This window comes from Camelus dromedarius, chromosome 8 (assembly GCF_036321535.1).
Source record: "Camelus dromedarius isolate mCamDro1 chromosome 8, mCamDro1.pat, whole genome shotgun sequence".
Lineage (NCBI taxonomy): Eukaryota > Metazoa > Chordata > Mammalia > Artiodactyla > Camelidae > Camelus > Camelus dromedarius.
This window is the reverse complement of record NC_087443.1, coordinates 57,364,937-57,392,308: the sequence shown is the minus strand read 5'-3', so window position 1 is coordinate 57,392,308 and position 27,372 is coordinate 57,364,937. Positions and strand designations below refer to the sequence as shown.

Below are 27,372 nucleotides of genomic sequence, written 5' to 3'. Positions count from 1 at the left end.
AGTGCGCATTCCTATCTCCATTTTGATTCTGTGGATATGGAATAGGACCCAAGAATCTGCATTTTAACAAGCATCTCTTGTGGCTCCAATACAGCTAACTGTTGGTTCACTTTCTGAGAAACAATAATACAAAAGAGTGGGTTATAATCTTTTTTCGAATTTACACACCTGTGAATACCTAATGAAAGCTATGGGCATTTTCCCTAGAAAATTGCACATGTACTCAAGGACACAATAATGTGAATATGTTGTAAATACAAGTGCAGGCTTTCATGCCACCCCAGTGACTTCCTGTCATGTGTGATCCTTATGTTAGGGACCTCTGATATAGAGGTTTTGTTCTATATTATGGCAAGGAAATTTTTTTAAAGAGAGAGACTCATAGAATTGAGAAGATTTTTAAGCATGTGCATGTGTGTGTGCAAGAAAAGAGCAGAGGCGATTTCTACTTTGATGAAGGCGTTCCTTTTCCATTACTAGAACCAGTTCCTAACTAATAAAGGAACAGAAGATGGATCCCTCAACAATTCCCTTCCAGCTACATCCTGTCCACAAGCATGCTAATGAAATTTGCAGATGATTCCAAAAGAGTATATGCTCCAAACACCAGGAAAGCCAAAGAAGTTATATAAAGCATTAGCAATATGGCAAAGAGAATGACACTCAACTTGGAAAAAATTCAAGTTGAAGTATCTGGGGAAAAGTAATTGGAAAGAAAATTTTTTGTGGGGAGGGCAACACCTGGAAAATAGTAATGTCTGTAAAAGGCCCAAGGGTGATGCTAAATGGCAAATTAGATACATGTCTGTTATACAGTATTGTGAGAAAAATATGACACTGGCCTCTTGTCACAAAGCAGGGAGATAATAGCTCTTTGTGTTTGGTCTAGTGAGATAGCACCTGGGATACTGTTTTTAGTTTTGGACACCTCATTAGTGGAGAATTGTTGATCAGCATTTGGGAATTGGGAGGCAAGAAACAAGAACAATTAAAAGCACTTCTTTGACATGACTCAACCATTTAAAACTAATGGCACAGAGGGAAAGGAGAATAATGAAACTCCATACTTAGATTGTGTTGCTGTTAAATCAAAGAAATAAAGTATCTTTGTTTCAGTTTCAGGAAAGGACTTTGGAGATGAATTTTGATGAGCTTCATATTCCTGGGCAGTGGTAAAATTTTTAGCTGAGCAGGTTGCTCTTGGATTATGCATTCTACAGAAATCTAGAAAGGGTCATCTTAACACATAGATCTGAAGTTACTCTGATTAAAACCCTCCAATGGAGTCTCATGGCATTTGGAAGAAATACAGCCTGTTATCAGGGTCCACATTGTTCTACTGATCTGACCTTTGCCTAAATCTTGGCTTTTCCCATTCTATCCTGACCTCACCAATCTAGATCTCTCCACGATCTTTCCAGCCTCTTAGTCATTGCATTTGCTATTTTTTTCCTCCAGCTCCTTGCATTACTGATTCTTTCTCACTTTTCTTTCTTCTATAGCCATGTTATGTAAAGTCTCCATCCTCACTCCAGCTTCCTGTTTATAGTGTTATCACAATCAGTAATCATCTTAATTTACTTACTTGTTTACTATCTTTTACCCCATTAGGATGTAAAGTCCAGGAGAGCAAGGACTTTTTCTATCTCACCCATTCCTGTGTTTTCAGTGCCTTGCATGAAGTAATAGCTAATATACATTGAGTTCTTACTATATTTCTGACCCCATTTAGTGTTTTGCATGTACCAGCTTATTTAAACCTCACAGCAACCCTATGAGACAGGAGTATGATTCTCTCCACCTTACAAATGGGGAAATTGAAGGGTAAAGACGCTAAGTCTAATTTGCCCAAGGTTTTACAGCAAGTAATAGGTAGGGCCAGGATTTGAATTCTTGGCAGTATGACTTGCCCAGGGTCTGAGAAGTTAATGGAATGTTCAAAGCAAGCCTAGGGCTTTTGGCTGCCTGGTGCTCATCTGCCTGGAGAACAGGCAATGGATTAATTACTTGGATGGTTATACATTATTATCTTTTCCCCTGTAAGAAATTCTAGTAAATGAGAACTTGCCTCCATATTTGAGAATGTGTGATCTTGAGTCATTTCTTCTGGGGATAATGAGGGAAAGAGACAATTCAGGAAGGGGGACAGGAGCAAAAACAGGAGGTTAAATATATGGTGGAACAAGATTTGAGCTTTTTTTGTGATACAGTCTTGGGAAAGGCAAAGGAAGCTAAGAAGAAGTAAAGTAAGGACATGTTTTCTGGACCATTAGGAGGCAGGGAATTGGCTGGTATCAGAGGAATTGAGGGTATGTACCTTGGTATGAGCTTATTTTTTATGAGCTAACACAAGACCTATATAACCCCATATTTTAGACAGAGGATTGAGAAATACCTGTTCAGCTAGGCCAAACAGGCCAAACAAAATGTGTCTAAGGACTTTTGTATTGAGCATCCAAGTGACTCAGTCTCTGTGAACCTGTGGGACCAAGGATGGGGGAGTCAGTGACAACCTTGTTATAAAACCAGAAAGACAGATTTGTATAGAAGAGCCGATGGGGACAACATCTTCTTAATTTGCAGATTATCTGCAACCAAAAAAAAAAAAAAAAAAAAAATTTCCAAGCACCTTGTCAAAACTGAAAGGTTTTTAAGAAGCATAGGGTAATATATTGAGATTATTTGGACATATTACTATTATTCACATAGGTGAATGTTAACATTAACTGCCTTAACTGTTTTATTAGTAAGGATTAAAATATATCTATGATGGCTTTCATTGGTTCACTCATGATGGCCTTAGTTTTTTCAACTCTATTTTCCCTGACTCCACTCGTCTTGTTTTGTTCATTCATTCTTCACAAAGTAGAGACTGATCTTTTAAAAACTTTCTTTTTAAAATGGGCTTTATTTTTGAGAGCAGTTTTAGGTTCACAGCAAAGTCAAGAGGAAGGTACAGAGATTTCCCATATGTCCCCATTCCTCATATATATAAACTCCTTTATTATCAACCCTCCCCCACCAGAGTGGTCCATTTGTTACAGTTGTTGAATCTACACTGATACAACATAATCACCCAAAGTCCATAGCTTAGGGTATAGTCCACTATTGGTAGTGTACATTCTATGGGTTTAGAAAGATACAATGATATGTATCATCATTATGGTATCAGATAGAGTATTTTCACTGCCCTAAAAATCCTCTGTGCTTTAACTAGTCATCCCTCCCTGCCACCTCCTGGAGACCACTGATCTTTTTTAACATCTTCATAATTTTGTCTTTTTCAGAATGTCATAGAGTTGGAATAATATAGTTTGTTATCTTTTCAGATGGACTTCTTTTACTTAGTGATATGCATTTAAGTTCTTCCATGTCTTTTCATGTCTTGATAGTTTCCTTCTTTCTTCCTTCTTCCTTCCTTTTCTTTTCTTTTCCTTCTTTTCCTTCCTTTTCTTTTCTTTTCCTTCTTTTCCTTCTTTTTCTTCCTTTCTTTCTTTCTTTCTTTCTTTCTTTCTTTCTTTCTTTCTTTCTTTCTTTCTTTCTTTCTTTCTTTTCTTTTCTTTTCTTTTCTCTCTCTCTCTCTCATTTCTTTCAACTGTTTATTTTCCATCAACCTATTTCCAGTTTAAGAGTTTGTGGAAGAACAGCTTAAGATCATTCAGTGGTAGTTCCGACCCACTCAGTGACCTGACACTAGGAGCTGCAGACCAGATTTCAGTGGCTGGCTGAGCACTCCCATCTTCAATGGGAAACTTCTGCATAAGCACAGAGGGCACCTGCATACCTTCAGACCAGTTTGTGACCTCAGGTTGAGTAGCAGTGAACTCAGGAGCTGGAGTGGTCCATTCATCCTGAAATTCCTCTTTGGTCACAGCCTTTTCAGGTGCAGCATGCTCTTCCTTTTCAATCTCTTCAGGATCTCCATTGAAGTAGAAATCAGGCATGACCCTCCATGGGTGTTCACGGGAGATGGTGCCACGCATGCTCAGAACTTCCTGGGTGAGCATCTACTACATCAGACCCACTGAGTGAGTTCCCTTGTTGTTGCCCAGGCTGGCAATGTCTACATAGCACAAAGGAGAGTCTGTTATACAGAGCAATGGTAGGCAGGTTAACATAAAATGCCTCTGTGAGACGTTAGTGGTCACGCCTGGGATTAGTAACCACCAGAAGTCTTGGCTCCTGAAAGGCTGCCTGGATCTAGTTAGTGAAGTTTCCAGGAGTGAAATGGCCAGCAACAGGTGTGGTTCCAGTGGCAGCAGCAAACTTCAGCAAGCTTGCTGACCAGTATTTCTGGAGGATATGACACTGACATCAGCTGGGCTTTTAATGGCAGCAATGGCAGATCTGCCAACAGAAGCTTCTCCCAGGTTCTCTTCCAATCTATGATGTAGATGCCATCACTTTTCCTTTGGTAGGTTTATCGTTCCATTTAAAGTCAAGCTTGGTGCCACCTAAGTGGGTTCCTGCTGCAAGGAATTTGACAACATCCTCCTCCTTCACTTGCAGGACATCAAGGGCTCCAGACATTGTGAGAGTTTCCATTTTAATTACAATGGGAACTCAGAACAATGCCTTATGAACCCTTGTCTGGGTAGTGTGGAAAGTAGCTCTTTTCTTTTTAACGTAGAGTAACAATTCATTGCCTGGATGTAATACAGTTTACTTATCCATTCACCTACTGAAGGATATCTTTGTTACTTTCAAATTTTAGTAATTAAAAAGAAAGCTGCTATGGAGACCTATGTGCAGGTTTTTGTGTGGACATGTTTTCAGCTCCATACCAAGGAATAAATACCAAGGAATACAATTGCTGGACTGTATGGTAAGAGTATAGTTAGTTTTGTAAGAAACCATCAAACTGTCTTTCAAAGTGGCTATACCAAGTTGCATTCCCACCCGCCATAAATGAGATTTCCTATTGCTCCACATCCTCACCAGCATTTGGTGTCGTCAGCCTTCCGCATTTTGGAGATTCTGATAGGTGTGTAGTGGTATCTCATTGTTGTTTTAATTTGTATTTCTTTGATGACAAATGATATGGAGCATCTTTTCATATGCTTACGTGGCAATGGTGTATTTTCTCTGATGAGGGATCCATTAAGGTCTTTGATATGTAAAAATCTGGTTGCTTTCTTATTCTTAAGTTTTAAGAGTTCTTTATATATTTTTTCAGCTTTACTGAGGGATAACTGACAAATAAAATTGTCAATTTTTAAATATATTTAAACTGTACAGTGTGATGATTTGATATTCATATGCATTGTGAAATGATGACCAGAAATAAGTTAATTAATATGTCCATCATCTAATAGTTAACTCTTTTTGCATATGGGTCATGAGAACAGTTAAGATTTACTGTCAGCGAATTTCAAGTATACCATACTATATTATTAAGTATAGTCACCATATCATACATTAGATCCTCAGAACTTGTCCATCTTATAACTCAAAGTCTGTATCCTTTGATCTACATCTCCCCATTTCCCCTTACCCCCAGCTCCTGGCAACCGCAATTCTACTCTTTATTTCTTTGAGATTGACTTAAAAAAAAATTCCACATCTAAGTGAGGTCATACAGCATTTGTCTGTCTCCATCTGGCTTATTTCACTTAACATAATGTGCTCCAGGTTCATCCATGCTGTTGCAAATGGCAGGATTTCCTTGTTCTTTTCTTTTCTTTTTTTTAAGGTGGAATAACATTCCTTTGTATTATATACATACCATATTTTCTTTCTGTTTATCTGTTGATGGGCATTTACGTTGCTTCCATATCTTGGCTATTGTGAATAACGTTGGAATGAGCATGAGAATGCAGATATCTCTTCAAGATACTGATCTTGTTTCCTTTGGATATATAGCCAGGAGTGGGATTGCTTGATCTTATGATAGTTCTATTTTTATTATCTTTTTTCAGAAAACTTCATACTGTTTTCCATAATGGCTGTACAAACTTACCAACAATGTATAAGGTTTCCCTTATCTCCACATCCTCATCAACATTTTTTATCACTTGTCTTTTTGTTAACAGCCGTCCTAGCAGGTATGAGGTTATAGCTTTGGTTTTGATTGCATTTTCTTGATGATTAGTGATGTTGAGCACCTTCTCATGTCATTATCGGACATTTATATGTCTTCTTTGGAAAAATGTCTATCAGGTTCTTTGCCCATTTTGAAATTGGATTGTTTTTCTGCTATTGATCGTATGAGTTCCTTATATATTTTGGGTGTTAGCCTCTTATCAGATATATGGTTTGCAACTATTTTCTCCCATTATGTAGATTGCCTTTTCATTTTATTGATTATTTCTTTTGTTATGTAGAAGTCTTTTAGTTTGATATAGTCTCATTTGTTTATTTCAGCTTTTGTAGCTTGTGCTTCGGGTGTCATAACCCAAAAAGTGACATACACCATCATTACAGTATTAGAGTACTGTAAATTTGACTATAGATTTACTTTTACAAATTAATTTTACACTTTTATGTGTTTTCTGGTTACTTAGTATCTTTTCATTTCAGTTTAAAGAACTCCCTTTAGCAGTTCTAGTAAAGAAGGTCTGTGGTGATGAATTCTCTCCACTTCTATTTGGGAAGAGTCGATATTATAAAACAGAAATCTGATTACATCAATCCTCTGCTTTGGTGGCTCCCTATTGCTCATGACACCGCTTGTCAGAGTCCTTCATAAACTGCTTTCTCCCTGCTTCAGCACTCTGCTTCTCAATGGTGTTAAGCGGCAGAGCTCGGATTTGAACCAGATTATCGATTTTCAGAGGCAATATTCTTAATTGCTTCTCTGCATTGTCCCAGCAGTCAGCCATGTTGAATTCATTTAATTGTCTCCTATGAACTATCTATGCTTTTTCTTGTCTCTAGGCTTTACTACGAGCTTTTCCTTCTGCCTGAAATTTTCTGTCCACTCTCTTGGCTTGGAAAACCCCTATTTATCTTTCAGATCTCAGCTTCAAAGTTTCTCCAAGAAGCTTTACATGATTCCCCAAGCCTGAGTCAGAAGCCTCTGTTCTACATTCCTACAAATCCTTTTTCTTGCCCTGACATATAACTTAGTCATTATATTGTAATTGCTCGTTTACTTATTTACCTCTTTGACAAGTATTTGAATCCTGTGATTTCAGGGAGTGATTATCTTATACATCATTTTATCCTCAGTGCCTACCATATAGCAGACACTGGGAACGTATTTGTTGTATAAAAGTACAGAAGATTTCAAATTCCTTGCTAGTGTACCTTCCTATTTCCAACGTTTTTAGAAACTAATACTAGGGGTTGGGAAGGGAATACTATAATTGTTTTCCTATTTGGATCTCTTGGGAGGGGGCAATTCAAAGCACAACCTAAAAAGAACTCAGAGGCAGGGGAGACAGAGAAAAAGATCTGGGATGACTGAGGTTGGTGCCACTTTGCTCCTAGGGTTTTCCGTCTTTGGCCCTTCCTTGTTGGCGCATGTGTATTTTGGCGGGGTGGCGTCACACCGCCCCTAGAGGGCGTCTGTGAGCCCTGGGAAGGGGGCTATCAGCCGGATCCGCCTCACAGCCGGAAATATCGCGGTGTCTCGTCACCCCTGAGAGCGGCACCTAGCCACCTCACAGCGGCCAACAGTAGCGTTTGGGAGCTTCCCAGGAGTCGTCGAAAGTTCAGGATCTTTCCATGCGTCGTTGAATGTGCCGTGACCTTCCAACACGTGTTTCGCCTCTGCTTGACTTTCTCTGGGACTCAGAACACCGGACAGGAACAGACAGAGCCAGCGGAAGAATGGTGGTCGCCTGTCTGGAGCCCCTGAGGGGAAGAATCCCTGGGGCGAGGAAGAGCCACCTGAGCCCGCGGGAGTGGTCACGAGCAGCCGCTCTCAGGCCAGGCTGGGACCTGTGCCCTCTGGCGGGCAAAAGGGAAAGCCAGTGTCGGGGAGCGAACAAGAGGGACCCAGAAGGCAATTATTTTTCCCGGCCAGCAATGGTGAAGAGCCCCAGGGTCGGCGGACAGAGGAGGCCGGCGAGCCCCGACGCCCTGCGCTGGACTGAGGGACCTTCAGCTGAGGTCGGAGAGCAGCAGGTGGCGGCTCAGCAGACAGGTGAGCAGCACCCCCTTTTGAGGACTCCTGGAGGGACTAACGGAGGAGGGGGTATCCTGAGAAAGTGTGGACTCTCTGCCGATTAAGGAGGTGGGGACTGAGAGTACAAGATTTGGGGTATGGCCCTGAGGGTATCAGTTATTCTCACCATTCTGGAAGGCCGCGGAAAACACTGGTTATATTTGAATTTACTCTCGACACAATCAGTTGACCCTTTATGGGACTGAGGAAGAGATTAGCAGTTAGAACTCAGCTGATGAAACTAGTTATAAAATACTGATATAGAATCGCCATAGAAGTAACTCCAGCACTGGCAGCGAGTCTCCAAGCTTATTTGCTTAGCCTGAGTCCAGAGATGTAGATGCATTTATTTCTTGCTCGCCCTCATTCCATTCCTCCTACCTGTCCTCCTTCCTTTCTTCCCTTCCTCACTTTTCACTCCTCCCCTTGCTTGGTTTCCTCCTCGTTACTATCTCTGTCCTTGCGTTAAAACAGGAGTTCTTAACCCTAGAATTCTTGTGGTCCGTTAACTACGATGGAAAGAAAATCACACCTTTTATTTAACATTTAAGTATATTTTTGCATCTTCACCGGTTAGGAGAGTAATCGTAAACCACAGTAGTATTAGCAGTACCCATGACTGTCATTTAGAAATCAAGTGGTATTAACAATATGTACCTTTGCTCCAGAGAAATCACAGATGTTGTCATTCACATGGTGGTATTTGCCCCTATTATTAAATTATGATTTATTTGACTTGCCGCCTAATCTTTTATTCAATGCATTAACGGTGAAACATATTTAATACTTTATCACTAACTTAAAATATTTTGACAACTGTAGTGCAGTATAATTCATTTCCTTTGCATACTTCTTATCCATTCCTGGTCTTGCTGTGGTGTATAGAAGAAAAAGTGGTGCTGATTTTGAGAAAGTGAATGAATGACCCAAGTTCTGAGTCTTTTCCCAGTTTAGGTAGTTTCTACTTCTCTCCTTCAACAAAATTGAAGGAGGGCCTGATGTAGTTGTTAAATGATAGATAATTAAAAGTAATTTTTAGATAGATCACAGAAGGATTTTTGGCATGTAACTCTGGAGGAGGATGAAGGAATTATGTATTGTTGCCATAATGAAATGTTATTATTCTTAGCTACTTACTTATGTAAACAAGCTTTCTAAGAATTTATATTTTAAAATAAATAAATATAGGAAAGGGATTGATTTTGTACATTGACTATTACTATCAGTAAAAGCATAGATTCACAAAAGCCACATTCATCTCACTAAGAGATACGATGTCAATAAAATTTTTCTAATGTTAAAGTTTATATAAATTTTATTAAGTTTATGCTGTTTTGCTCAATTGGGTGCTAATACTGATTGTAATGACAATGTAATTCAGAAGAAAATTTTAAATACTCTTGAGTCTCCAGAACTATGAGAGGATACATTTGTTTTGTTTTAAGCCATGGGAAATTAAGAGCAGGATTTATAGTGTATGCAATTGTTCAGTTTTAGTAGATACTGCCAAATTGTTTTCCCTAGTGGTTGTACCCATTTATACTCCCTGTAACAGTGTGTGAGAGTTCTGGATGCTCTACATCAAGGATTGGGCATTAGATATTGAAGAACTGGATAATAAATATTTTAGGTTTTATAGGCTATATGGACTTAGCAGATACTCAGCTCTGCCACTGTAACATGAAAGAAGCTATAGACAATACATAAATGAATGAACATGACTGTCTTTCAATATAATTGTATTTACAAATAAAGTGGTGGGGGTTCTTAGCTTGATGACCCTTGCTCTGTATTTTTACCATCACTTGTATTTTCTGTCCTTTTCATTTTAGCCATTCTGGTAGTGTGTAGGGGTATATCATTATGGTTTTAAGTCACATCTCTGGTGACTAATGAAGTTGATCATCTTTTCAGTTGTTGACCATTTAGATGTACTCTTTTGTGAAATGCCTGTTCCAAGTGTTTTGCTCATTTTTAAAATGCGAGTTTGAGGTATAATCCACATACCATAAAATTAATCCTTTAAAAAATATACAATTCAGTGGTCATTAGTATATTCAAAGTTGTATTCCCATCACTGCTACCTAATTTCACAGCATATTCATCATCCTCTGGTAAAAAAACCCCTCCATACCCATAAACAATTACTTTCCATTCCTTCTACTCCTAGCCCCTGGCAACCACTAATCTATTTTCTGTCTCTGTGGATTTTCTTATCCTGCACATTTCATATAAGTTGAGTCATATAATATACGATCTTTTGTGTCTAGCTTCTTTCACTTAGCGTAATATTTTCAAAGTTCATCTATGTTGTAACATGTATCAGTACTTCATTCTTTTTTATGTCCAGATAATATTCCATTGTAGTGGATTCACCACATTTTGTTATCCATTCCATCAGTTGGTGGACATTTGGATTGTTTCCAGTTTGGGCTATTATGAGTAATGCTGCTGTGAACATTCATGTACAAGTTTTTGTGTGGACATTTTTTAAAATTTAATTTTATTGAAGTATAGTTGCTTTACAATGTTGTATTAGTTTCAGGTGTACAGCAAAGTGATTTAGTTATATACATATATAAATATATATATCCTTTTAAAAATTTTTTCCATTATAGGTTATAAGATATTGAATGTGGTTTCCTGTGCTATACAGTAGGTCCTTGTTGTTTACCTATTTTATATATAGTTGTGTGAATCTGTTAGTCCCAATTCCTAATTTATCCCTTCCCTCCGTTTCCCCTTTGGTAACTATAATTTTGTTTTCTATGTCTGTGAGTCTATCTCTGTTTTGTAAATAAGTTCATTTGTATCATTTTTTAAGATTCCACATATAAGTGATATCATATGATATTTGTCTTTCTCTGTGTGACTTACTTCACTTAATATGGTAAATCTCTAGGTCCATCCATGTTGCTGCAAATGGCATTATCTTATTCTTTTTAATTTCTGAGTAGTATTCCATTGTGTATGTATACAACATCTTCTTTTTCCATTCATCTGTCTGTGGGTGTTTAGGTTCCTATTGTAAATAGTGCTGCTGTGAACATTGGGATGCATGTACAGTCTTTCCAAATTAGAGTTTTTTTTTCTGGGTTTATGGCCAGGACAAGAATTGCTGGGTCATATGGAAACTCTATTTTTAGTTTTTTCATTAACCTGGACATATATTTTTAATTCTCTTGAGTATATCCTAGGAGTGGAATTGCTGGGTCATATTATAACTTTTTATTTAACATTTGAGGAACTGGTCAACAGTTTTCCAAAATAGGTGAATCATTTTAGAATTCCACCAGCAGTGTCCAAGGGTTTCAGTTTCTTCATATCCTCACCATCACTTGTTCTTGTCTGTCTTTTTTTTATTATAGCCATTTTAGTGGGTGTGAAGTGGTATCTCATTGGGATTTTAATTTGTGCTTTGTTGATGACTGACGATGTTGAGTTTCTTTTCAGAGTTTATTGGCCAGTTGTATATATTGGAGAAAGGTCTTTTCATATTCTCTGACCACTTTTTAATTGAGTTGTCTATCATTTTATTGTTGAGTTGGCAGATTTCTTATACAAGAACTTAGCTACAAGTCCCTTACCTTATAAGTGATTTGCAGTATTTTCTTCAGTTCTGTGGGTTTTTTTTTACTTATCTTGATGGTGTCCTTTGAAGTACAGAATTTTTTTATTTTGATGAAATCTGATTTATCTGTTTTTTTTCTTTTGTCACATAGGCTTTTAGTGTTATGTCTAAGAACCATTGCCTAATCCAAAGTTACAAAGATTCCCACCTGTTTTCTTCTAAGAGATTTGTAGTTTCAGCTTTTACATTTAGGTGTTTGATCCATTTTGAGTTATTTTTTGTATATGATGTCAGGTAATGGCCCAACTTCACTCTTCTGAATGTGGATATCCAGTTGTCCCAACATTTGTTGAAAAGTTTCCCCATTGAATGGTCTTGGCACCACTTCGAAAATCCATTGACTGTACTTGTAAGGGTTTGTGTTTGAATTCTCAATTCTGTCCTATTGGTTTATACGTCTGTCCTTATGCCAGCACCCACCATCTCTTGATTATTGTGGCATTGTAGTAAGTTTTAATGTCTGGAAGTGTCAGTCCTTCCAACTTTGTTCTTTTTCAAGATTGTTTTGGCTATTCTGGGTCCCTTGCTTGTCAGGTAATGCAAAAAAGACAGGTGGGATTTTGATAGGGATTGTATTGAATCTGTAGATCAGTAGGGAGAGTACCGCCAACTCAACAATATGAGGTTTTTCAATCCATGAATATCAGAACAGGGGATGTCATTTCATTTATTTAGGACTTTTACACTATCCTTTAACAATGTTTTGTAGTTTTCGGTGTATTACTCTTGAACTTTGTTAAATATATTACTCAGTATTTTATTCTTGTTAATGCTATTGTGGATTGAGTTGTTTTAATTTCATTTTTAGGTGTTTATTCCAAGTGTATACAAATACAATCTATTTTTGTGTGTTGATTTTGTATCCTACAATGTTACTGAACTTGTTTATTAGTTCAAATTTTTTAATGAATTTCTTCAGACTTTCTGTATGTATAAGATTATGTCATCTCTGTATAGAGATCGGTTTAGTTTGTCCTTTCTAACCTGGATGCTTTTTAATTCTTTTTCTTGCCTAATTGTCCTGGTTAGGTTAAAACCTCCAGTAAAATGTTGAATAGAAGTGGTGAGAGCAGACATCTTGTTAGGGAAAAACTTTTCAGACTATCACCATTAAATATTATATTGGCTATGGGTTTTATGTAGATACCCTCTATCATGTTGAGGAAGTTCCCTTCTATTCCTAGTTTATTCAGTTCTTTTATTTTGAAAGGGTGTTGGAATTTGTCAGATGTTTTCTAGTGAGATGGTCATAAGGTCATTGTCCTTTATTCTCTCTCTATATATGCTTTATTTAATTGATTTTCGTATGTTGGTAATCTTTTTTATATGTTACTTTTTGTTCATTTTAAAATTGAGTTTCTCACTTAAAAGATATATTACTAAATGGAAGAAGCCAGTCTGAAAAGGCTACAAACTATACAATTCCAACCAAATGACATTCTGGAAAAGGCACAACTACAGAAACAATGAAAAGATCGTGGTTTCCAGGGTTCTGGGGAGAGGCAGGGAGGGAAGAATGAATAGATGGAGCACAATTTTTAAGGCAATGAAATTATTCTGTATGATACTATAGTGGGGGCTCTATGTCATTATGCATTTGTTAAAACCCATAGAATGTACATCAAGAGTGAACCCTAATGTAAACTGTGGACTTTGGTTGATAATAATGTGCCCATGTTGGTTCATCGATTGTACCAAATATACCACACTGATGAGGGATGTTGAGGGTAGAGGAGTATATACCTGTGGGTGGGGAGGGCTGTGTGTGAACTCTCTGTATTTTCTGTTCAATTCTGTTGTGAACCTGAAACTGCTCTAAAAGAATAGTCTTTAAAAAAAAAAAGACGCCAACAACAAAAAAAATTGAGTTTCTCTGTGGATTTTGTTTTTTTTATATTTGCTGGATTTATTTTCTTTTTTTTTTTTATTTGAGTCATAAAAAGAAAAAAAATTCTTTGCTTTATTTAAGAATTTGCTCCAAACAGTAAAAAGAGCTAAATTATAGAGAATTACTATATGCAACTTGTCAGGAACATCTAAAACACCTGTATCATAATTCCAACAAGTGATGGCTTTCATAAGTCTTATCCAAACTGCATAAAATTAATAAAAATAAATTGTAAAAGGAAGTAGAAGATCCATTTTTAAAAATAACTTTTAGAGCTCTTTAATCTTTGCTGGTGTTTTAAAAACATTGTTTTGTATTGCTGTTTTTGCTGTTGGCTGTCACATAATGATACCTGTTGACTGTAATTTTTAACCTATTTTTTCCATGTCTTCTTATGTACGTGTGTGTGTGTGTGTATGTGTATATATATATATATACACATACACACACACATATATATATATTTATTGACGTATAGTCAGTTTGTAATGTTGTGTCAATTTCTGGTGTACAGCACAATATTTCAGTCATATAGGAACATACATGTATTCCTTGTTCGTATTCTTTTTAACCATAAGTTACAACAAGATATCGAATACAGTTCCCTGTTCTATACAGTATAAACTTGTTTATCTATTTTATAGGTAGTAGTTATTATCTGCAAATCTCAAATTCCCAATTTATCCCTTCCCACCCCCTTTTCCACCGATAACCGTAAGTTTGCTTTCTATATCTCTGAGTCTGTTTCTTGTTTTGTAAATAAGTTTGTCTTTTTTTTTTAGATTCCACATAAAAGTGATATCATATGGTATTTTTCTTTCTCTTTCTGGCTTACTTCACTTAGAATTACATTCCCCAGGTCCATCCATATTGCTGCAAATGACATTATTTTATTATTTTTATGACTGAGTAGTATTCCATTGTATAAATATACCATAGCTTCTTTATACAGTCATCTGTTGTTGGACATTTGATTGTTTCTGTGTCTTGGCTATGGTTAATAGTGCTGCTATGAAATTGGGTGCATGTACCTTTTTGAATTAAGGTTCCCTCTGGGTATATGCCCAGGAATGGAATTGCTGATCATATGATAAGTCTATTTTTAGTCTTTTGATGACTCTCCATACTGTTTTCTATAATGTCTACCAAACTACATTCTCACCTTTCACCTCCTCTTCCCTTTTCTCCACAGCCTCTCCAGCATTTATCGTTGGTGGAATTTCAAATGATGGCCGTTCTGACTAGTGTGAGGTGATACTTCATTGTAGTTTTGATTTGCATTTCTCTGATAATTAGTGCTATTGAGCATTTTTTCATGTGCCTATTGGCCATTTGTATGTCTTCATTGGAGAATTGCTTCTTTAGGTCTTCTGCCCATTTATGGATTGGGTTGTTTGTTTTTTTCTTGTTAATTTGTATGAGCTGTTTATATATTCTGGAAATTAAGACCTTGTCTATCTCATCTTTTTTGCAAATATTTTCTCCCATTTCGTAGGTTGTCATTTTGTTTTGCTTATGGTTTCCTTTACTGTGCAAAAGCTTTTAAGTTTAATTAGGTCCCATTTGTTTATTTTTGCTTTTATTTCTGTTGCCTGGGTAGACTGCCCTAAGAGATAATTGCTAAAGATTTATGTCAAATAATGTTTTGCCTATATTTTCTTCTAAGAACTTTATAGTGTGTAGGATTTCTTTATATCTTCTCTTGGTGTTATTTCACTCTTAATGATGTCCTTTAATGAGCAAAAGTTCCTAATTTTAATATAACCCAGTTAACCTTTTTTCTTTATTGTTAACACATTTTCTGTCTTATTTAAGAAATCTTTGTCTACTCCAATGTTATGAAGATATTATCCTCTGTTGTTTTTTTTCTGAAAGGTTTACTGTTTTACTTTTGACATTTAGATCTGTTATCCACCTGGAATTGATTTTTAGGTGTCAGAGTGAGGACATAATTACTTTTAGTTCCATATGGATATCCACTTGATTTTTCCTTACTGGACTGTCATCTTTTATTCATGAATTAGGTGGCCACACATATGTGGGTGTGTTTCTGGGCTCTCTGTTTTGTTCCAGTAGTACTGAAAAAAATTTTTTTAACTTTTTATACGTTGAGTTCACTTTCTGTATTATTTCATGGCTACCCTTCCCAGCTTAAAACTGTGTGTCATAATTTAAAAAATTAAGGTGAAACTGACATAATATAAAATTAATCATTTTAAAGTGAATGATCCAGTGGCATTTAGTGCATTTACAGTGTTATGCAACAACTACCCCTTCCAAAACATTTTCATCACTTGAAAACAAAAGTCAATACCCTTTAAGTAGATACTCCCTATTTTTCCTTTACCCTCTGCTTCTGACAACTATCAGTATGATTTCTGTCTCCATGGATTTACTCTATGGATTCATTGTGGATATTTCATATAAATTGAATTATAGAAAGTGTTACTTTTTGTGTCTGGCTTCTTTCATGTAGCTCAGTGTTTTGTACTTTTATCTGCATTGTAGCATGTATCATTATATTAGTTTTTGTTTATGCTTGTACAAATATTACACTGCCTTAATTCGCAGAGTTTTATAATAGGCTTTGTTATCTGCTAGTTCTCTAATTTTATTCTTTTTCAAGATTGCCTTGACTATTATTTTATATTTGTATTTTGTCCTTTGTGTTTTCCTACAAATTTTAGAATCAGCTTGTCTATTATACAAACAAACAAGCAAAAAACCCCAAACAAACACAGGGAAATACATACAAGATCTTATGTTAGCTCACAGAGAAAAAAATGTGACAGTGAATATATATATGTTCATGTATAATTGAAAAATTGGCCTCTACACTGGAATTTGACACAACATTGTAAAATTATTATAAATCAATAAAAAATGTTAAAAAAAAAACAAAAAAACAAACAAAAACACCTGGCCAAATTTTAACTGGGATTGCATAGAATTTATAGACCTGGTTGGGGAGAAATGACAATTTCACATTTTTAACAATTCCAATTTATGAATATGGTATATCCCTCTATTTTGGTGTAAGAGTCTTGCATGTTTTTTTTTTTTCTAATTTGATTTTCTTTGCTTATTGGTATATCATAAATATCTTTCTTTACCAGTAAATATAGCTCAAACTCATGCTTCTTAAATAGCTTCACAGTGTTTCATAGAATGTTTATAATGTAATTTACTTAATTATTCTCCTATTTACAGATATATTGACAGATATATTGGCAGATATTTCCACTGTTTCTCTATTATACAGTATTCTACAGAGAACACTTTCATATTTTTTCTTTTTTTCACTTGTTTAATTTTTTAATTGAAGTGTAGTTGGTTTACAATATTGTGTTAGTTTCAGGTGTACAGCAAAGTGATTCAGTTATATACATATATATATTCTTTTTCAGGTTTTTTTCCATTATAGGTTATTACAAGACATTGAATATAGTTCCCTGTGCTATACAGTAGGTCCTTGTTGTTTATCTATTTTATATATAGTTGTGTGAATCTGTTAGTCCCAAACTCCTAATCTATCCCTCCACCTTGTTTCCTCTTTGATAACCATAATTTTGTTTTCTATGTCTGTGAGTCTATTTGTGTTTTGTAAATAAGTTCATTTGTATCATTTTTTAAAATTCCATATAAAAATGATATCATAAGATATTTGTCTTTCTCTGTCTGAATTACTTCACTTAATATGGTAAATCTCTAGGTCCAGCCATCCCATTCTTTTTTATGGCTGAGTAATATTCCATTGTGTGTGTGTGTGTGTGTGTGTGTGTGTGTGTGTGTGTGTGTGTCTATAACTTTATCCATTCATCTGTCTGTGGACATTTGTGTTGCTTCCATGTTTCGGCTATTGTAAATAGTGCTGCTGTGAACACTGGGGTGCATGTATGTTTAAAAAAACTTGTGTGTCTATAAAAAACTTATTGCTAGGTATTTGACATTTTTGATGCTGTTATAAATAGCATCGTTTCTTGAATTTCATATTTTATTTGCTGTTGCTGGCATATAGAGGTAGAATTGACTTTTAAGGTAATTGACTTGTACCCAGCCACCTTGCTATATTTAGTTTTTAATTCTAATACTTTACTTGCAAATTTCTTTAGATTTGGTATATCACAATCATTTGGTGACTATTACAACTTAATCATTTAAATGCTTTTGCTTTTCAATCCTTTTGCTCTTAAAAACAAATTAATTAATTTCAATTCTTTTGCTTTTTAAAACTAATTAATTAATTTAGTTTATTGCATTGGCACTGTTGAATATTTCTAGCTGGTATGCTTATTCATTCCTGATCTCAGAAGGGATTCTTTCTCCATGCTTCTATCAGCTATGATGTCTATAATGAATTTTTTTGTATATTCTTCTTATCAGATTAAGGTAATTATTTTCTATTAGTAATTTGCTAACAGATTTTACTTATGGATGTGTATTACATTTTTTATCAACATCTTTTTCTTCAACTATCAAGGTGATCATATGACTTTATTTTATTTGACTAATGTCATAAATTACCTTGATTGAGTCTTGCTTACTTTTATTTTATTTTATTTTTTGTGGTAAAAGTCACATAGCATCTAATTAATCATTTTAAAGTGTACAATTCAGTAATACTTAGTGTATTCATAATGTTGTGCAACCATCAACTCTCTCCAGTTTTAAAATCTTTTCATGACTCCATACAAATACCCTGTCCACATTAAAATAATTATTCTCCATTTTCCTCTCTTGTTCCAACCCTTGATAACCTCTAATCTACTTTCTATCTCTATGGATTTTCCTATTCTGCACGTGTCATATAAAAGGAATCATACAAAATGTGACCTTTTGTGTCTGGCTTCCTTCACTTACTATGTTTTTGAGGTTCATCCAAGTTGTAGCATGTATAAGTACTTTTTTTCTTAAAATTGAATTCCATTATATGGATATATCACATTTTGTTTATCCAGTCATCTATTGATAGACATTTGGGTTTCACTTTTTGGCTATTGTAAATAATGCTTCTAAAAACACTCATGTACATGTTTCTGTGTGGAAATATATTTTTGTTTATTCTGGATATATACCTAGGAGTAGAATTGCTGGTTCATATTATAATTCTGTATTTAAGTTTTTGGGATCCTATCTATACACACTAAAAAGAAAATACGTATTACAAACAATTTGATTCCAATTAATCTGAAAATCTGGATAAAATAAACAACTTTCTTGAAAAACATGAATAATCTCTAACCAAGTATTTTTATTTCATTTTTCTCCTGTCTGAATTTGTTGATTGTATTTTTTTTTATAATTTCAGTTATTCTAGAGATTACAACATACATATTCACTTAATATAGTATAACAAATTATTGCTTTTATCATTTTTCTAATGCTCGAATCTCTGGTAAATAACATTTCATATGTGTTGGCATAACTTGTTGCTGGAAGAATTAGGTGTGTCTTTTGTGACTCCATGGAGAAGGGACTCTTGGGAGCTTGCACCTGGTTTCCTCTGGACTTGCCTCAGATACCATTTCCCTTTGCTTATTTTGTTTTGAATCCTTTTTCTGTAATAAATTATTGCCATGATTATGACTGTAAGTTCAGTCGTTTGGTCCTTCATGCAAATCTTTCAACTTGGAAGTGGTCTTAGGGACCCACAACACAGATGCTGAGACTGATGATGGCACACAAGATCCAGAGGGTATAAAAGGAATTATTATTTACATAATAAAGCTTTCTAGGGAGAGCAGGGCAAACTGCCACTAGGTCCAAAAATGACTTGTGAGAACAAGGAGAGGAAAAGTGACTGTTCTTTGGCTTTTACTGCAGTTAGGGGGTTGGACTGAAGTGAGGGATCTCTTGTGTGGGCCAGGGCTTGTGTATTTTAATTCCCACCTATACCAAAGGAGGAAGCTCACTGCATTGTTATCAGCTTTCTTAATGGTGTTTGAATATCAAAGATGGGAGTGAGACTGTTACAATTCAACTTTGATATTTGACAACTGAAATGTTTAGTGTTTCATACTGTTGAATTTTAACTTCTTTAAGCCATATAGCTTTTTTTGAGGCCTGCAGCCTGGGGCCTGGAGCTTTAAGGGAGTTAAAGTTCTATTGAATGCCTTGTTCAAGAGCCCGTTATTGTACACTTTGATAATTGAAATGAGTGTCTTTGAGCACTATAAATAATATTTGGAATACCAAATGTGGTAAAAAGTGCCTTGTAGTGTATCTTTAGTGTGTGCAGAGATGTGTGTGAACATGTCATATATATTGGCTATCAGTAAGGCACAAGATTCTGAGCGTTCTTTACCTCTAAATGGGCAACCTTCAATGATAATTATTTCTACTATTTGCGATGACCTAAGGGTCTATAAAAATTTGTAAATGGGAAACTTGTTGACTGAGGCATCCAGTGCTAAATTGTAGTTGAATTCCTAAAGTTTGGCCAGTTTTGCTGACCTGTGGGTTCCATCCCTCATCAGAATGTCCTATCAAGGGATGAAAAGCAGCAGTTTTCCAACGAATTCTATCATGTGTGATGCTGGTACTACTGTCTGTGAAGTATTTGTATTCCCTTTGCTGTTGACTGAGAGATAAGTGAACTTCTCTAGTGCTGTGGCATCTGTCAAGGGGCTGAAGACAGGTGAGGCCACCCCTCCTGAAAATGGGGTATGCCAGGGGGCCCAGGTTTGGTTCTATCTTGTTGGTACTATTTCTTTTTAAGCATGAAGGCCCCAGTGGCCAGGCTGAGTTTGTAGGTGCTGCTTCCATGACCTGATGGATAATGGGCAGCTAGGTTTGGAGCATCACTGGGTCAGGGTCTGTAAGATGCTTTGTTTCTAAGAAAGCCAAGCAATGAGCCAATAGTTGCCTAATACCATGAAATGTGGGGTTGAGAACAGTTTCTTGTGTAAAAAACCCATGGACATTTTATGGCCATTATGGGTGGTCCAGAGCTCTAGGATCTTTAAGGGTAGGTTATTAAATCCTCTTATGGTAGACAGAATAATGGCCCCCAAAATATCCATGTTCAAACCCCTGGAACCTGTGAATATGTTACCTTACATGGCAAAGGGATTTTGCAGATGTAATTAAGTTGAAGACTTAATTGGTATGGGGAGATTATCCTGGATTATCTGGCTGGGTCCAGCCTAATCATAGGCGTCCTTAAGACTAGGAGAACTTTCCTGACTGTAATCAGAGGGCGATTTAATTGTGAAAGAGTGGTCAGAGAGGTGCAGTGTTGCTAGCTTTGAAGCTGGAGAAAAGGGCCATGGGCTAAGGAATGTAGGCAGTTTCCAGAAGCTGTAAAAGTCAAGTAAATGGATACTTCCCTAGAGCCTCCAGAAAGAAATTTAGCCCCACTGACTGCTTGATTTTAGCCTAGTAAGAACTATGTTGGGCTTCTGACTTGCAGAATTGTAAGATAATAAATTTATGTTGTTTTAAGCCACCAAATTTGTGATCTTTTGTTACAAGAGTAACATAATAGAACACTAATACACCTCTACAGTGAATTCGTCTCTATCATATTGTAATTTGGACAGATTTTAGAGCCTTTTGTTGTAGGGAGTTTTATTCTAAACAAGCCAATTTGTGATCAACAGCATAAATAAGCTTGAGTCAAATTTGTCAGTGAGAAATACGTTGCTTCCAGAACCCCAAAAGGCCTAAAAGATGTTGGGTTTGTTTAACATTGTGAGTGCTTAGAGGATTAATAGCTATTTCTTGACAGTGTAGGGAAGGAGGCATACCTATTTGCTCTTTGTCCTCTATTTTATTATTTCTAAAATCCCCTAGGATTATAGGGAGTATCTTGTTTAAATTTAGTGGGATTGCTATGTATCACTATAATTTGAGCCTCAGTTTCAGTTAAGGCCATGGAGATTTGCCAATTGGTGTATTTCAGTAGATGTTAATGTTAATTCAGAATCTATGTTGTAGAGACACAAAACCCAATTGGCACCTCAATTCATAGAACAAAAAGAAAAACTTTTTGTTGTATAAATTCTTTTAGTAAATTTTCAATTCCCCATTGGATTAGATTGTGAACCTCTGTTCCAGATTTTTGTTTCTTCCCTTTGTAACGGTGAATGGGTGTGTTTCCTAGATATATTTTGGGGTCAGATTGGTGGCTCTCCACTCTGCTCCTATTTAGAACTTTCTTCTTCTAGAGATTCTTAAATCTGTATCACCAGAATTATGGACCTATTCCATGACAATGGTAGTTTCACTGGGTTTAAGAATCTGGGGTTTAACTCAAGTTTGAAATAACTCCTTGACTGTGCCACAGAGTGCCATGACTGTGCCAGAGTGCCCCTGTAAACCCAAGGATTAAGATCTTTTTTATTTTTGAAACAAAGGCCTAACTGGCAGTGGCAACAGAAGTGGTATTTAAGGCGTAGAGCCTAGTTAACCATGTTTTTAGGAGGGTGGACCTCAGCATACTATACAATGATTAGTCTTCCTTCACACAAATGATGACTTGGGCATTGTATTGCATAATATATCAGTCTTTTCCCTGAGTGTTCTATAGAACAGGGACTGACACCTGGTTGAGACACACAAGCATTGGTTACAGGGTAATTTCCTTGAGTCTAATGATAGTCGTGGCTTATGCTGGAGTTGAGACACAATCCAATAGGAGACACACAAATAGGTTCTGGTCAAGGTATATGACCCAGGGCCACTTTAAGGAGAAACCTGCTCTCATAGTCCTGTCTCTAAATGCCAGTTATTGAAGCTCCCAACTTAGGTTAGATCTCTAATGGAAGCTTAATAGAAATCAGCAAATGCAACACAAAACAACATAGCTTCAAGTCTAAGCTCTCAAGCAGGCAGCAGCACAGCTCAAAGAGTTTGTTAGCTAGCAGACAGCAGTTTAAAGTGCATGCACATTAGCAGTCAGCAGGTCTAGTTAGCAAGGGAAGAAAGACTCCCTCAGTGGCAGTGATCTTCATCTGAACATTCTACTTATAGCACCAATTGTGTTATAGTTGCCCTGTGGGAGGGAGGATCAACCCCCTTCACCACACATTTCATTCAGATGTTGCGATTGATTTTACCACACATGAACCAAGAGTATAACAAAGGATTCATTATTCATGTAATGAGGCTTTCTGGAAGAGAACAGGGCAGGGTCCCAAGCATGTCCAAGAATAGATTGAGAGAGCGAGGAGGAGATACTGGCTTTAGCTCTATTATGGAAAGAGGTTGTGGATGGGGTGAGAGTAGCTATACACAGGCCAGGGCTTGTGTGGTTTGGAATTTCCTACCAGTGCCTAAGTGGAGAGCATGCAGATTTTCTTATTGGCTTGCCCATTTGTGGGGCAAGAAAGTTAGCAGGAGGGGTAAGGTTTAAGCTGCCAAAAAATGGAGTCAGACTATTTTTCCAGTGGCTCTTTGATCAGTTTTAGAAAATCCTCCATCATTATCTCTTCAAATATTGCTACTGCCCCATTTTCTCTCTCCTATTCTTCTAGAACTCTGATTACATATATGTTAGATCTTTTGACTGTGTCCCATATGTTTCTGTGTTCCGTTTATTCTCTCCCTTTGTCTTCATGTTCTCTCTACTCCCCAGCAGTCTTTTTTCTTTTTGTGCTTCAGTTTGGATATTTTCTATTGATATCTTTTTGAGTTTACTTCCTGTCTTTGGCTAGGTCAGTCTATTTTAGACACATCCATTGAGTTCTTAATTTCATATATTTTACTTTCAGTTTTAGAATATCTATTTGATTCTTTATATAAATTTCACTTATGTGTTGAAATTTTGTATCTTTTCATCTCATTGCCCATCTTTTTCTTTCTTTCATTTAATATATGAATCATTTAAAGTCCTTGTCTGCTAACTCCAATATCTGAATCACCTATGGGTCTGCTTTTATTGGTTATCAGTCAAGTGGTTCTGTCTTCATATACCTAGTAATTTTTATTTAATGTCAGATGTTTTATATAAACACACACACACAAACACACACACACACATACACACATGTGTGCGCACCCCCCTCCCTCAACAACAACTGTAGAGGCTTCAGATAATGGAATCTTTTACCAGAGAAGCAAGATTCTTAGAAGGTAGAATGGTAACCTTGTAAGTCAACTATACTTTAATTTAAAATGAATGGTTCTCTGCTTTCTGGAATTTTGTTCCTGATATTCCTTATTGCCTTTGCAGCTTTTTGATGCCTTTAAATATATGCTTTTCATAATTTATCCAAATTTTAGTTGTTATTAAAGGGTGATGTTTACCTGCTTCAGACTGTTTCATCCTGCATGGAAACATAAGTGTTCAGAGGCCCATATTAAAAGATGAAGTTTTTTGGAGGGCTATGGAACAAACTTTTGAAGACCATTAAACTAGAAAGTTATTAAACAGACAATACTGCAGTGAGGTAAGTGTTCTGGCATGTTTAAGAAAGAAAGTGCTACCTAAACTGGGGTTAAATAAACTAGATTTGGGGAGTCAGGGGACACTTTCTGGAGGCAGTGTTGTCTAGGATGATAACCTAAAGGTTGAGCAGGAGTTAGTCAGGCATAGTTGAGGGTAGATTTTTTGAAAATATTTATAATCTCTTACCTTAGTTAGCAGACTGCATCTGGCCTATACCTCAGACTTTCCTGATAGTCAGTCCTGAGCACTTGGAAACTGTATACCATGCTTTCTGGCATTCTGAGGTCTGGATGTGCCCATTTCACACTTCCTATCTGCCCTTCACAGTTGACTCACCTTTCCTAAAATCTTTATTATCCCACATAAATTTAGTTGCTAGATTCTTGGAAACAGTATATTTACTATTTTTTTATTTTATAGTACACCATTTTTACGTTGAAGTATTGTTGATTTATAATATTGTGTTAGTTTCTGGGGTTCAGCAAAGTGATTTAGAATATATGGATATGTACATATATATTCTTTTTCAGATTCTTTTCCGTTATAAGTTATTATAAGATATTAAATATAGTTGCCTGTGCTATACAGTAGGTCCTTGTTGTTTATCTATTTTATATATAGTGGTGTATATCTGTTAATGCCAAACTCCTAATATATCCCTTTCTCCCCATAACCATAAGTTTGTCTTCTATGGCTGTGAATCTGTTTCTGTTTTGAAAGTAAGTTCATTTGTGTCATTTTTTTAGATTCCATATGTAAGTGATATCATATGATATTAGTCTTTGTCTGACTTATACTTCACTTAGTATGATAATCTCTAGTCCATCCATGTTGTTGCAAATAGCATTATTATGGCTGAGTAGTATTTCATTGTGTACACACACACACACACACACACACTCACACTCACACACTACATCTTTATCCATTCATCTGTCGAAGGACTCTTAGGTTGGTTGCTTCCATGTCTTGGCTATTGTAAATAGTGCTGCTGTGAACATTGGGGTGCAGGTGTCTTTTAGAATTAGAGCTTTCATCTTTCCTGGATATATACTCAGGAGTGGGATTATATACTCAGTAGGATTATGGTAATGCTATTTTAGATTTTTAAGGAACCTCCATACTGTGCTCCATAGTGGCTGCACCAGTATACGTTCCCTTTCTCCATACCCTCTCCAGCATGTATTATTTGTAGACTTTTTGATGATAGTCATTCTGACTGGTGAGGTGATACCTCATTGTAGTTTTGATTTGCATTTCTCTAATAATTACTGATGTTGAACGTCTTTTCATGTGCCTGTTGGCCATCTGTATATCTTCTTTGGAGAAATGTCTATTTAGATCTTTTGCCCATTTTTTGATTGTGGTTTTTTTTTGATATTGAGCTATATGAATTGTTGTATATTTTGGAAATTAAGCCCTTGTCAGTTGCATTATTTGCAAATATTTTCTCCTAGTGCGTAGGTTGTCATTTCATTTTGTTTATGGTTTCCTTTGTTGTGTAAAAGCTTTTAAATTTGATTAGGTCCCACTTGTTTATTTTTGCTTTTATTTCTTTTGCCTTGGGAGATTGACCTACAAACACATTGCTGTGATTTATGTCAGAGAATATTTTGCTTATGTTCTCTTCTAGGAGTTTTATGATGCCATGTCTTACATTTTTTGAGTTTATTTTTGTGTATAGTGTGAGTGTTCTAACTTCATTGATTTACATGTGGCTGTCCAGCTTTCTCAGCACTACTTGCTGAAGAGACTGTCTCTTCTCCATTTTGTATTCTTGCCTCCTTTGTTGAAGATTAATTCACCATAGGTATGTGGGTTTATTTCTAGGCTCTCTGTTCTGTTACATTGATCAATATATCTGTTTTTGTGCCAATACCACATTGTTTTGATTACTGTAGTTTTTGTGGTATTGTCTGAAGTCTAGGAGGGTTATACCTCCAGCTTTATTCTTTTTCCTCAGGATTCCTTTGGCAATTCTGGGTCTTTTGTAGCTTTTGTAAATTTTAGGATTATTGTTCTTAGTTCTGTGAAAAAGTCCTGGGTAATTTGATAGGGGTCACCTTAAATCTGTAAATTGCTTTGGATAGTGTGCCCATTTAAACAATATTAATTCTTCCAATCCAAGAGTGCAGGATATCCTTCCATTTCTTTGAATCATCTTCAGTTTTCTTTATCGATGTTTTATATTCTCAGCATGGTCAGGTTTATTCCTAAGTATTTAATTTTTTAATGAGATTTTAAAAGGATTTTTTTCCTTTCCTTTTCTGATACTTCATTGTTAATGTAAAAAAGTGCAGCTGATTTCTGTATGTTAATCTCGTATCCTGCTACCTTGCTGAGTTCATTTATTAGTTCAGTAGTTTTTGTGTGGAATCTCATCTGAGTATAATGACACTTTTATCTCTTCTCTTCTAATTTGGATATCTTTTATTTCTCTTTCTTGTCTGATTGCTGTGGCTAAGACTTCCAATACTATGTTGAATAGAAGTGGTGAGAATGGGTCTCCTTGTCATGTTCCAGTTTTTAACAGGAAGGCTTTGAAATTTTCACTGTTGAGTATTATGTTGGCTTTGAGTTTGTCATGAATAGCTTTTATTATGCTAAGATATGTTTCCTCTCTACACACTTTGGTGAGAGTTTTTATCATGAATGGATGTTGAATTTTATCAAATGCTTTTTCTGCATCTATTGAGGTAATCATATGGTTTTTGTCTTTTTTTGTTGTTGTTGATGTGGTGTATTACATTGATTGATTTGTGTATGTTGAACCGTCCTTGTGTCACTGGGATGAATCCAAGTTGGCCATGGTATATGATCCTTTTTATGTTGTTGGATTCAATTTACTAATATTCTGTTGAGGATTTTTGCATCTATATTCATCAAAGATAAAATTGGCCTGTTATTTTCTTTTTTGGTAGTGTGTTTGATTTTGGTATCAGGGTGATGGTGGCTTCACAGAATGACTTTGGGAGCGTTTCTTCATCTTCAGTCTTTTGGAAGAGTTTGAGAAGGATTGTTGTAAGTTCTTCTTTGTATCCTATCAAATCCATACAAAGAAGGATTTGATAGGATTCCCCAGTGAAGCCATCTGGTCCTTGACTTTTGTTTATAGGGAGTTTTTTGTTTTAACTAAGATTCTATTTTACTTTTAGTGTTCGATCTGTTCAAATTATCTGTTTCTTCTTAATTCAGTTTTGGTGGGCTGTATGTTTCTAGAAACTTGTGTATTTCTTCTTGTGTATATACTTGTGTATTTGTCCAATTTGGTGGCATATAATTGTTCATAGTATTCTGTTATGGTTTTTGTATTTCTGTGCTATTCATTGTAATTTCTCATCTTTCATTTCTTG

General features: G+C 36.0%; 1 protein-coding gene and 1 pseudogene across 1 annotated transcript in view; one reads left to right on the top strand and one right to left on the bottom strand.

The window, feature by feature from the left end:
* Window positions 1–3,654: 3,654 nt before the first annotated feature.
* LOC105084301 (small ribosomal subunit protein uS2-like) lies at window positions 3,655–4,530 on the bottom strand (annotated as a pseudogene).
* A 3,106-nt stretch (window positions 4,531–7,636) lies between these two features.
* HPSE2 (heparanase 2 (inactive)) overlaps window positions 7,637–27,372 on the top strand; it is a 620,206-nt gene continuing 600,470 nt past the window's right edge. The window contains exon 1 of the mRNA XM_064488325.1: window positions 7,637–8,089. Coding sequence (XP_064344395.1) covers window positions 7,681–8,089 — 409 coding nt within the window. The 5' untranslated portion in view covers window positions 7,637–7,680. The remainder of the gene's footprint in view (window positions 8,090–27,372) is intronic.